This window comes from Coregonus clupeaformis, unplaced genomic scaffold (genome assembly GCF_020615455.1).
Source record: "Coregonus clupeaformis isolate EN_2021a unplaced genomic scaffold, ASM2061545v1 scaf0193, whole genome shotgun sequence".
NCBI lineage: Eukaryota > Metazoa > Chordata > Actinopteri > Salmoniformes > Salmonidae > Coregonus > Coregonus clupeaformis.
This window is the reverse complement of record NW_025533648.1, coordinates 401,146-414,436: the sequence shown is the minus strand read 5'-3', so window position 1 is coordinate 414,436 and position 13,291 is coordinate 401,146. Positions and strand designations below refer to the sequence as shown.

General features: G+C 42.6%; 1 protein-coding gene across 1 annotated transcript in view; it reads left to right on the top strand.

The window, feature by feature from the left end:
- LOC121534968 (ephrin type-B receptor 3-like) overlaps positions 1-13,291 on the top strand; it is a 45,768-nt gene that overhangs the window by 14,873 nt on the left and 17,604 nt on the right. The window contains exons 2-6 of the mRNA XM_041841614.2: positions 2,501-2,565; positions 6,094-6,766; positions 10,176-10,331; positions 11,947-12,282; positions 12,795-12,919. Of these exons, the coding sequence (XP_041697548.1) occupies positions 2,501-2,565; positions 6,094-6,766; positions 10,176-10,331; positions 11,947-12,282; positions 12,795-12,919 (1,355 nt within the window). The remainder of the gene's footprint in view (positions 1-2,500; positions 2,566-6,093; positions 6,767-10,175; positions 10,332-11,946; positions 12,283-12,794; positions 12,920-13,291) is intronic.

Here is a 13,291-nt window from a genome sequence, read left to right as displayed (position 1 = left end):
AAACTCTCCACCATGGCCAAGACCAAAGAGCTCTCCAAGGATGTCAGGGACAAGATTGTAGACCTACACAAGGCTGGAATGGGCTATAAGACCATCGCCAAGCAGTTTGGTGAGAAGGTGACAACAGTAGGTGCGATTGTTCGCAAATGGAAGAAACACAAAAGAACTGTCAATCTCCCTCGGCCTGGGGCTCCATGCAAGATCTCACCTCGTGGAGTTGCAATGATCATGAGAACGGTGAGGAATCAGCCCAGAACTACACGGGAGGATCTTGTCAATGATCTCAAGGCAGCTGGGACCATAGTCACCAAGAAAACAATTGTTAACACAGTACATGTTATCCTGCAGCACCCGCAATGTCCCCCTGCTCAAGAAAGCACATATACAGGGCCGTCTGAAGTTTACCAATGAACATCTGAATGATTCAGAGGAGAACTGGGTGAAAGTGTTGTGGTCAGATGAGATCAAAATCGAGCTCTTTGGCATCAACTCAACTCGCCGTGTTTGGAGAAGGAGGAATGCTGCCTATGACCCGAAGAACACCATCCCCACCGTCAAACATGGAGGTGGAAACATTATGCTTTGGGGGTGTTTTTCTTCTAAGGGGACAGGACAACTTCACCGCATCAAAGGGATGATGGACGGGGCCATGTACCGTCAAATCTTGGGTGAGAACCTCCTTCCCTCAGCCAGGGCATTGAAAATGGGTCGTGGATGGGTATTCCAGCATGACAATGACCCAAAACACACAGCCAAGGCAACAAAGGAGTGACTCAAGAAGAAGCACATTAAGGTCCTGGAGTGGCCTAGCCAGTCTCCAGACCTTAATCCCATAGAAAATCTGTGGAGGGAGCTGAAGGTTTGAGTTGCCAAACGTCAGCCTCGAAACCTTAATGACTTGGAGAAGATCTGCAAAGAGGAGTGGAACAAAATCACTCCTGAGATGTGTGCAAACCTGGTGGCCAACTACAAGAAACGTCTGACCTCTGTGATTGCCAACAAGGGTTTTGCCACCAAGTACTAAGTCATGTTTTGCAGAGGGGTCAAATACTTATTTCCCTCATTAAAATGCAAATCAATTTATAAATATTTTGACATGCGTTTTTCTGGATTTTGTTGTTGTTATTCTGTCTCCCACTGTTGAAATAAACCTACCATTAAAATTATAGACTGATCATGTCTTTGTCAGTGGGCAAATGTACAAAATCAGCAGGGGATCAAATACTTTTTTCCCTCACTGTAGATCCAAACTATGATAATAAGGAAGCTAGTCCTCAGGGTTGGGGAGTAACTCATTACAAAAAAAACTAACTGTAATCAATTATGTTACCAGCAAAAATATTCTAATCAGATTACAGATACTTTTGAAAACTAGATGATGGATTACTTTTAAATTCAAAAAATAAATTGACACCTTTCTGTTTTCTCAATGACATTCAATTCAGCATTGAAAAAAGGTGCAAGTTTAAATTTGTCAGAGACCACTATGATACAGATTACGTTACTGAGTTTGGGTAATCCAAAAGTTACATTACTGATTACAATTTTGGACAGGTAACCAGTAACTGTAATGGATTGCATTTAGAAAGTAACCTACCCAACCCTGATAGTCCTTATGCTTGAGCTTCTATTTAAAGTAATCGACACAACTGTAAATTGGAGGTGCATTTGAGTAAACAACAAGAAGATAACCTTGTACAAGCCTTTAGTGTGTTTTGATGACCTCAGTCAACCATCATACAAACTGACAGGTGACAACGATGTCTATTGATCCTCTTCTTTACTCTCTTTCGTTCCTTTATTTGTTTAACCTCCTCATCCTTCGATTTGTTTTCTCCTGACTCTCTCACTATTAGCTCCATAATACGAGGTCAGTACTCTGGGGAATCCACTATGGCTGGGCCCAGTAGTGCTTTGTGATTGATTGTGATATCACTTAGTAATAAAGCTTTGAAATTCGATCGAGATGATTTCTCCTTCCTAGAGGATAGGACATTTTCTCAAATTTCAAAATGTTCAGTGATATCAAAGGCATATTTTTATTTAATAGAGCTTTATGAGGATTTAACGGTTTTCTCATGACAGACTTTCTGTCTACCCAGTTTTGTATGTATCTGTGTGGAATTGATGCCGATAGACTTACTGTCATCTTATGAGAAGAATAGACAAACAATTATAAATTAGGTAAATAATAGACTTCTGCTTTTTGGACTATAATTTTATTTCCAACCACCACTTAATAGTTATTGCAGCGTTTCCAAAACTCAGTCCTCGGGACCCCAAGGGGTGCACGTTTTGGTTTTTGCCCTAACAGTACACAGCTGATTCAAATTATAAAAACTTGATGATTAGTTGATTATTTGAATCAGCTGTGTAGTGCTAGGGCTAAAACCAAAACGTCACCCCTTGGGGCCCCGAGGACCGAGTTTGGGAAACCCTGAGTTATTGTTTGTTACAATAGCTTCTTGGTTTAACTAACTCTTCTATTCTTGATTTACAGAAACACTAATGGACAGCAAGTGGGCGACCACAGAACTGGCCTGGACCACATTTCCAGAGAGTGGAGTGAGTGTGTGTTGTGTTGTTCCACAGCATATGTTCCATTTGCTACTTAATAGAGCTCCCCCTGACTTAAACGACACACCTCCCACTGTTTTATACCTCGCTTTGTGAAGTTTCTTCTATTTTCTTTATTGCTAAAGACAAATGAGAAACATACACCTTTAAGTTTGACATTTAAGCAAAGTTTCTCTTAAATGAGGATCCCCAAACCTCCATAATAGTCCAAAACACAAATCTCCCAAAAAGCCCCAAAACATACACTACCGTTCAAAAGTTTGGGGTCACATAGACATTTTTTGTCCATTAAAATAACATCAAATTGATCAGAAATACAGTGTAGACATTGTTAATGTTGTAAATGGCTATTGTAGCTGGAAACTGCTGTTTTTTTTATGGATCTCGTACAACGCTGTGTACTACTCCCTTCACAGAACAGCACAAACTGGCTCTAACCAGAATAGAAAGAGGAGTGGGAGCCATATCTCAGACAATAAGAAAGAAAATATTAAGATGGGCAGTCTGAGATATGGCTTTTTCTTTGCAACTCTGCCTAGAAGGTCAGCATCCCGGAGTCGCCTCTTCACTGTTGATGTTGAGACTGGTGTTTTGCGGGTACTATTTAATGAAGCTGCCAGTCGAGGACCTGTGCAGCGCCTGTTTCTCAAATTAGACACTTTAATGTATTTGTCCTCTTGCTCAGTTGTGCACCGGGGCCTCCCACTCCTCTTTCTATTTTGGTTAGATCCAGTTTGCGCTGTTCTGTGAAGGGAGTAGTACACAGCGTTGTACAAGATCTTCAGTTTCTTGGCAATTTCTCGCATGGAATAGCCTTCATTTCTCAGAACAAGAATAGACTGACGAGTTTCAGAAAAAAGTTATTTGTTTCTGGACATTTTGAGCCTGTAATCGAACCCACAATTGCTGATGCTCCAGATACTCAACTAGTCTCAAGAAGGCCAGTTTTATTGCTTCTTTAATCAGCAAAACAGTTTTCAGCTGTGCTAACATAATTGTAAAAGGGTTTTCTAATGATCAATTAGCCTTTTAAAATTATAAACTTGGATTAGTAAACACAACGTGCCATTGGAACACAGGACTGATGGTTGCTGATAATGGGCCTCTGTACGCCTACGTAGATATTCCATAAAAATCAGACGTTTCCAGCTACAATGGCCATTTACAACATTAACAATGTCTACACTGTATTTCTGATCAATTTGATGTTTTTTAATGGACAAAAAAATTGCTTTTCTTTCGAAAACAAGGACATTTCTAAGTGACCCCTAACATTTGAACGGTAGTGTACATCTCCAAAATAGTCAAAAAATACTCAACTCTGCCGCATACTCATATTGGGTACACAGACCCAAAACGGCAACAAACACGGCTGCAAGAAACACTAGCTGAAGAATTCGGAAATATGTCTCTTAAAGTGGAAGAAGCCAATAGGCAAATTACAGCTGGGAATACATGTTTCAGCTGATCATATCCCCCATAGGAATAGTGAGAAAGTAAAACAACATGAATTTGACCCCCAGGCTAACAGCTTGACAGACCTTCCCAACTCCCGGGCAGTGTAATTTGTCTTTGGGACGTGAGCGCAATGTCAGTCAATGAAAACGACGGGTTACCATGGCAACACTCTTCGGCAGTCCAGCCTTTTCAAGCCTTTCTGCAGCCTCACACCGAATGTCTTTGCATCCCAAGAAAGTCATATGTCATTAGGGCAAGGCGTCCCTCTCAAAATGTGTGACAAGCCCATACGTTCTGTCCGGGTGCAATTATCATATTTGTGAGGTATTGCAGCAATGTGTTGCACTTGATTTATGGTGTAGGATGTTGACTCCTGGACTCATCGTTTTGGAATAAATTGCATGTGTGCGTGCTCTGCCATATTGAATTATGCATTTTGTTCCTCTTGTTGAGTTGATCAGTGTTTGGAGCCCTCATTAAGAATGGAAATTAATTATTCAGGTTGAGTTGTTAGAATCAAAAGATTCACTTCTTGGAAAATATGATTTATTCCTTAGGCAAAAATATGTTAATAACCCAGTTAATAATGGATCATGGTTAATCATGGATTTAATCCTGTAATAAATAGCTCTTTGAATATTTCCTAAAGGTAGTCATGCCTATATTGTAATAATGTAGAATATATTTGGTGTAGAATATCTGGTGATATGAACTGCTGTAAATGGTTTATTTGCTGACTGTAGAGAACCATATCATCGTTAGACCGTTGTTGAAGCTAAGTGCTGTGAAATGATTCATTCACTGCTCAACTCAATGAGGTATACTGACCAGTTTTCATTGCATGCAAAAATACTCCTTGCGGCTTGAAGAGTAGGCTTGGAAATATTCCACTTGAAATATACCACTTGAATCTTAAAGTACCGTAAACTTCAATTAAACGCTGTCTCAAATAGCCGCCTGTCTCTTTTAATAGCCGAACAACGGCACACATTTCAGCAAATAAACGGCTGTTTGAATTACCATGAATTGTTTATGAGGTTTAATGTTTGATTTGTTACATTAAATAATTCAGTAACGATTCAGTATGGCAATCATCAGTTTTTATCGGCAGAAAGAAACTGCTAGCCGTTGGTTGCTAACAGCTGAGAACTGCTAGCTAACTGGCAAGCACAAAAACAGTCAACAACTTCGGGGAGTACACCCCCTCAGAAATCGTATGATCGCCCTCTAGTGGCATAAGTAAGAACTGACGTAAATGCATAGTCAAAGACGAGAACAATTATTCTGTGAAGGAAAAACATTTTGTGGGTTGAAAATAGAGGCATACTAAGACAAAATAAATGTGACACAGTGTTTAAATGATAACACATTAGTGAAGGAAATGAAGAAATTGATTAAAATGCTGGAAGTGAATGCTAGAATTAAATAATTAACTATTCAAATTAGCAAAAGCTGTGTGCATTAAGGAAATAGACGCTTGGCTCAAATAGAAGCCTGTCTCTAATAAGCGCCTGTTGTGTTCAGTGATTTAAGCAAATAAACGCCCAGGCTATTAATTGAGGTTTTACAGTATACACCATAACACCTCCGTGATGCAACCAGCAAGATGACATTGCTTTTGAATTGCCACTTTAATAAATAATGCACTGTTTGCATTATACACGATTTGAGATCAGATATGGCAGAACTCATTAAAAATAGGCCCCATAATCTCTTTCAATATCAGCACTTACTAAATTACTGTTGCATTTGGAGAACCAACATTTCCTAGGAATGACATTCTGATTGCTACCTTTTCTGTGCAATGATAATATGATTTTATGAAGACCTAGGTTCAAATAGTATTTGTTTTCTTTCAAAGACGTTGCGTGTTAGATAGAGCCTGCCTGGAGTGCCAGATGGGTGGGGTTTGCACTATTGCATGGGTTCCATTGCCCCAAGCAAGCTCAACCAAGCGCAGCTAAACTATTTGAAATAAAATAAATACTATTTGAACCCAGGTCTGATGATATCTACAGTTCTCTTCACTAGTAACATTGTTTGTCTGTTTTCCTGCAGTGGGAGGAGGTGAGTGGCTACGACGACTCCATGAGTCCCATCAGGACGTACCAGGTGTGCAACGTGCGTGAGCCCAACCAGAACAACTGGCTGAGGACGGACTTCATCCCCCGTAAGGGCGTGCTGCGCGTCTACGTGGAACTCAAGTTCTCCGTCCGTGACTGTGCCAGTATTCCCAACATCCCCGGCTCCTGCAAGGAGACCTTTAACCTCTTCTACTACGAGTCCGATGGCGATACCGCTACGGAAAGTAGTCCCTTGTGGAGGGAGAACCCTTATGTCAAAGTTGACACTATCGCCCCTGACGAGAGTTTTTCTTTGCTCGAGGCAGGCAGGATCAACACCAAAGTGCGAAGCTTCAGCCCTAGTTCCAGGGCCGGCTTCTACCTAGCCTTCCAGGACCTGGGGGCTTGTATGTCGTTGATATCCGTGCGGGTTTTCTTCAAGAAGTGCTCGACGACCATCGCAAACTTCGCCGTCTTCCCCGAGACGGCCACAGGGGCCGAGGCCACCTCCTTGGTCATCGCCCCAGGGTCGTGCGTGTCTAACGCGCAGGAGTTGTCCGTCCCTCTTAAGCTGTACTGCAACGGGGACGGGGAGTGGATGGTTCCCGTGGGGTCTTGTACCTGCATGCCGGGGTTCGAGCCGGCCATGGCCGACACACAGTGCCAGGGTGAGTTTATAGTCGCATGTTTTGACTTTTAACCAAAGCCTGTTTATAATGCTTAACTAAAGCCTGTTTATAATGCTTAACTAAAGCCTGTTTATAATGCTTAACTAAAGCCTGTTTATAATGCTTAACTGAAGCCTGTTTTTAATGCTTAACTAAAGCCTGGTTTATAATGCTTAACTAAAGCCTGGTTTATAATGCTTAACTAAAGCCTGGTTTATAATGCTTAACTAAAGCCTGGTTTATAATGCTTAACTAAAGCCTGGTTTATAATGCTTAACTAAAGCCTGTTTATAATGCTTAACTAAAGCCTGTTTATAATGCTTCACTAAAGCCTGGTTATAATGCTTAACTAAAGCCTGGTTATAATGCTTAACTAAAGCCTGTTTATAATGCTTAACTAAAGCCTGTTTATAATGCTTAACTAAAGCCTGTTTATAATGCTTAACTAAAGCCTGTTTATAATGCTTAACTAAAGCCTGTTTATATGCTCAATGCAAGTCACACAGTCTACTCCACCCTCTGTATGTATTGTGTGGCGCATGAATGAAGGGTGAAGGAGGGTGGAGAGTTTGCATTAATGAGCTGTTGTAGAGAGCAGCAGCATACAAATATTGAGAGAGGGGGGAATCGGAGGGAGAGGGAGAATGAGATAGTGAAAGGGATAAAGATAGTGGGAGAGAGAGAGCGAGAGAGAGAGAGGGAGATTGTGAGAGAGAATATTGTGTGAGGGAGAGACAAAGAGATTGTAAAGGAAAAAGAGATTGTGAGGGGGAGAGAGAGATATTGTGAGAGGGGGAAGGAGAGATAAAGCGAGAGACAGACATAGGGAGAGAGAGAAGGATAATGAGATAGAGCCGTGAATTGCCCAATGCCCAAGCCAAAATGAGGAGCGGTCCGAGAAAGAAAGAGAAACTTCCTCGGCTCTTTCTTCACCTGGGCGTGAGAAATGGCGAAGAACGGTGAATAACACGCGCCAGAGAGCTCATTTATGGCCATTTGGCAGCTCAAGGTTAAAAGCCTGTTGTCGACGCCTGATAAAAGGCTTTCCAGAGGCTACAGGCGTGGCAGAGGCTGGCGGTGGCGAGGAGGAGGAAGTGTAATTTCCTCTATGGTCTCCCCACCGTTAGTTAATCTACAGGCGGCTGCACTCATTAACACCGCTCAGACCACCGTGAGCCAACACTGCATCGCTCACCATTAACACAGAGACGTTACCTCAGTCTAGAGATAGAGTGGGAGAAAGGTGGAAGGAAGAGAGGGTGGGGGTGAGAGAGTGAATTGTAGAGAGGGAGGGAAGGAGAGAGAGAAAGAGGGATAAAGATAGAGGGGGGGGGGAGGGGGGGAGAGAAAGAGAGGGTGGGGACAGAGAGAGTGGGGTGGATAGAGAGAGAGGGTGGGGGGAGAGGGAGAGGCCAGTGAGGGCCACAGAACCTTCCGGTATCAGAGAGGGAAAGACAAATGGGCATGCCCTCCAAGGTTAATGGATTAAAGCGGAGGATTCAGGTGACTGTCCTCGAGAAACAAACAAACAAAAGAAAACAATGGTACAGTGTATAATAAGACAAACAGAAATCAGATGATTGTTTCAAGAGTGTATCTGGGCCTGAGGTCTTAGTTGAGTTACGAGAGCCAAAAAACAATTTTCATGTTATCTTAACTCTATCTTAAAGCTATTTATTGCATGTTTTTTGAGCTAGAATGCGGACCATTAAAGTTCACTAATTTCACTCAAAGCGGCATTCCGGAGAATTAGGACTTAGCTTAAGTTCAAACTGGAAAACCACTTTGCCCAACTAGTTAATCACACCCTCTCGCCAGCAAGGTTTTTATGAGCCCTAATGCTGATAAGACAGATGTTAGCCAGAGCCACGGTTTTACACCACACTTAAAGAATGTGAGAAAGGTAAAAGGAATGTCTAGTTTCTAAGTGGTATTTACAACCTCTTAGTGTAAATCTCCTTTACCCTACTTTTAGTACAAATCTTAACCCCATTTCATGTTGAGACCTTTGTTGGTTTATCTGGTTTATCTTGACACTTTTCTCAATGAAGTTGGAGATTGAATTGATAGAGGTTAGGCCCCAAAAAAGAGAAGGGCTACCCAAAATGGTGCCAGTCTAAAACTAAAATAGTATCTCTATAGTTGCAATTGATTGATGATCAAGCTGCTTTGTAGGCGTCCGGACCCACCTTTTGAATTAAGTGTCGAAGCAGTGAGTTATTCTAAGCCACAAATGGACACTGAGTGATGGATTCAGATGTATGCTTACTTTCAATAGGATCCTCCATCCTTGTTAGCCAGACCGGAGCAATCTACTGTAATCCGTCCATCTTCATCTTTCGCGCTCAATATACCTGTCATCCATAGTCCTCTCTGGGATAGATTGAAATCCCTCATATGTTATGAGAGGGTATGAAGGATTTGCACAGACTAGCTAGAAGTACCCCTTATAAAGACTTCCTCACATATTTCAACCACCACACGGACTGAGATAGTCTAGTGTGACGGTATGGTATGAAGGTATTCAACAGACTAGCTAGGGGGATGTGACAAATGAGAAGGAAAAAAATCGTTATGTTTAAACAGCCTATTTCTTTATTGGTTTTCCATTAAAACAATAAGAAATGTTAATACATTCCATGTGAATTCAAAATGCAGAAAATGGTCTTATTGCTATTGCATATGACCGCAACGGTTTGGGTCTCACGGTGCGTCCATTTCAGATGGTTAAGCATTGCACCTGTACTACCATTACTGTACCTCAATTCCACCTCTCAAAGCTTGCATTTCCTTCTCATTTAACTTCTCAAAGTATTGCCATATAGGACTTCGCTGCTGTCGCTTATCTTTCTCTGCCATTTTTCCAACTGTTAACAGCAATGATGTAGTGGTGGAGAGTCGACTCCAAAAGAATCGACTCCTTGCACGTCGACTCCTGGTGTCGACTGAGTGTCAAGATTCGAATCCGCTAGAAATCGACTCCTAAGATTTGGTATTTTTGGAACGGAGGAGACTGATTAGTTGCAGTACCTCTGAGAACACAAACATTCACATCTTTCATAGCGAGGGAGAAAGAGGGGAGGGGCACAGTATAGGCAGGTCGGCCACCAGGCAGACAGTCAGAGCCGTGCACTAGGCCTATCTATTGGCAATCAAAAGCTGTATCTCGCAAATGGAATGCTTTATCTCGCAATTTCTTGGCTTGCAATGTCTCACAACTTCAGTAAAGCAGGGCCTATCATCAAGGAATAGGCAGAGTTAGGAATATATCAATAGTTAGGCCTTTCTAACATACTTGACCCCAGCCGGAATGAGATTGTAGTATGTGGTCGGCCTTGGTTTGGTGTTGTGCTTTATTGACATTGACGGTGTTCTGACTGTCCCTTTCGCTTTTGTCTTTCCAATATAGCGTGCACCCCCGGGTCATTCAAGTACAAGCAGGGGGAGGGCTCGTGTTACCCCTGCCCCCCCAACAGTCGCACAAGCTCCAGGGGGGCCAACATCTGCCCATGCCAAAATGGCTTCTACCGTGCTGACAGTGACCCTCTGGACTCAGCCTGCACCAGTAAGTCAAGCTCACAGTTTTTCATTAGCAGTTGTCATTGGCCGTAGAAATTCATTGGGACGGTTTCCTGGACACCTAGTCGTGGACTAAAGTGCATGCTCAATGATGATTCTCCATTGAGCATGCTATTTAGTCTAGAACTAGGCTTAATCTTTGTCTGAGGGACTGGCCCCTATGGTGTAAGTGTCTGTGAAGGTAGTTTAGTTTTAACTTGAGCATCTACAGTTGTTTCCACAGACACCTTTCTCAAAGAAATCACAGTGTTTCTCAGAGATATCAAAATTGATGTGTGATAGACATGCACTGCTTTGACATTGTGACATAGCCTAACACCAAAGGCCTTTTTTTCTCCCACATAACATACATAAACTGTGACTGAGCCGCTATGACTCTTGCCGACTCTCCTTGTGGAGACAATTCGGACTGTGTCACTATCCTCGTAGACCATTCGGACACCATACTTCCTCTATAGTCTGTCAGAGCTTGTGCCAGGCCTGGCAAGACAATGTTTTGCAAGGGGTTGAGTGTATTGTACTAGAAAGCTCAGCCCGGGCTCGCGTGGGAGCCCAGCATTTCAGACTGTGTGCCCAATTAGATGAGGCCACACTCCAAACTGTGTCAGTCTAATTGGATAGGACAGAGCATGGGGGGGGAAACACACTCCACTTAGGGCGAACAGGCAGAGGAGCTGAACTGAGTTGGTTGAGTTGCGTGAACTGAGACACCCTGAAAGCATTACCTTGCCTCGACTTTCCTCGCCACGTGCTGCTGCTGCAGTAGGTGTTGTCTGAATCTGTTTTGAGAGGGCTTGGGGTTAGGTTCCCCATCAGCCTCTGTATCTGGATGAAAGAAACCTTCTGCTTGCTGCTCCAGTTGTCCCCTGTAGCAGTTATCACACTTTATCCCGATTTCATTCCATTCTTATTTAAAGAACTTGTCTCTTGTCTCCACTGGCCCATAGGTATACAGTATCATGCACCACCACTGCGCAATAGATCATTTAAATTCAGATCATCGCTATTTTATGGGTAATGAATCAAGTTTCATGAATACTAATGTTTAAGTCATGCATGGGTTGGATATGGTTTATATTCGCTATATGGATCCTGCTATTTATTTCCTCATGTATAGCAGAACATATTTCTACTTTATGGAATGAACTCCCATTGCTGTTTAATGGGTAATGATTTAAGTTCCATGAATTATAATGTTGAAGTCATGCATGGAATGAACATGGTATATATAAAATGAATAAAGACTTCTATTCAATTCATTATGTGCTGGAGATCATATTTCTCCACCTGAAACCAAACAATTGTATGAACTGTATGGATCCAGGAAGATAAGCCCTAATTGGGATCTTAGTAAGCAAATCATCAACTAAATAATTTACCCCTTCAATAGTGAGGTTCTAGGAGCAGGGTTCTACAGTGGGATTCTTAGAGTAGGGTTCGAAGAGTGGGGTTCTAAAAGTGGGGTTCTAAAAGTGAATTTCTAAGAGTATGGTTTCATACCATTCTAACAGTAAGGTTCTATACGTGAGGTTCTACTAAATTAGCTTCTATAAAAAGTGTTCAGAGGACATCACTAACCTCTTTGCGGTGTTTCTGTCCAGCCGTGCCCTCGCCACCTCAGAACGTCATCTCCACGGTGAACGAGACCTCCATCGCCCTGGAGTGGGAAGAGCCGCTGGACGCCGGCGGGCGCGACGACGTAATCTACAACGTGGTGTGTAAGAAGTGTCTGCGCGACCAGAGCCCGTGCTCACGCTGCGACGACAACATGGACATATTGCCGCGCCGACTCGGCCTGACCCAGAAGAAGGTGGTGGTGAGGAACCTGCTGGCGCACACCCGCTACAGCTTTGAGGTCCAGGCGGTCAATGGCGTCTCTGGGAAGAGCCCCAGCGCACCACGATACGCCACCGTGAACATCACCACCAACCAGGCCGGTTAGTATCGCCACAACGCTTTGTCAGCGCTTAACGTTAGCAGCACTCAACATGAATACTTGATATCGGCACTCACAATCACCTCACCACACACCACTTAAGGTCACCACTGTAAGTAATGTAGCTACCTACCACTTAACATCACCACTCTCACCACACGATGACACACCACTCAAGGTCACCAACTTTACCACTCAACTCAGGTTAGCAGCAACAAAGTTATCTACTTTTTACCGTCTCATCTGGTTCTCAGTACTGATGCTTTGTTTATGGACTCAGTATGTGTCATTTCAGCTTAGTACCAAATCAATAAACTGAAAGGTCATGGAGAATGGTCAAATAAATGTAATGGTAAGAAGTCAGATAATCGTAAACAATGCTAGATGAAGATTTTGTACACTTTACTAATTTATTTTATGCAGTGGAACAGAAATACTCTTAACATATTCAACATGAAAGCTTGTATTTATTTTACTTATTAACATCACCTTTTTGTTGTTGTCCAATCACAGCACCGTCAGCAATACCCACAGTGCACCTGATGAAGTCCACCTCAGACACCCTCAGCCTGTCCTGGCTTCCCCCAGAGAAACCCAACGGGGTCATCCTGGATTATGAGATTAAGTACTACGAAAGGGTAAGGCACTGTTTTATAGCCTGGTCCCTATGGTTGTAGGTGTTGACTATACAGCACAAACAGATCTGGGACCAGGCTAACTGTTCTCTGATTCAATCATGATTTACTTAAGTAAACATTTACTCTGTACCTTCAGTTTGAAGAGTCACTGGAAAGAAAACAATTGTACAAAATATGTTTGAAAAATAAATATTGCGTATGCGTTTTGTCTGAAGCTGGGTTGTTTTTGGCATTTCACAGGTTAGCGCTCACTTGATGCAGCTGTGTATTGTGTTCTTCAGCAGCATCAGCATCATGTGCAAATAGACATCAACATGGACATAGACATGCTGCTCGTATAGAAAAGAATATGAACCAAATACACTCAACTAC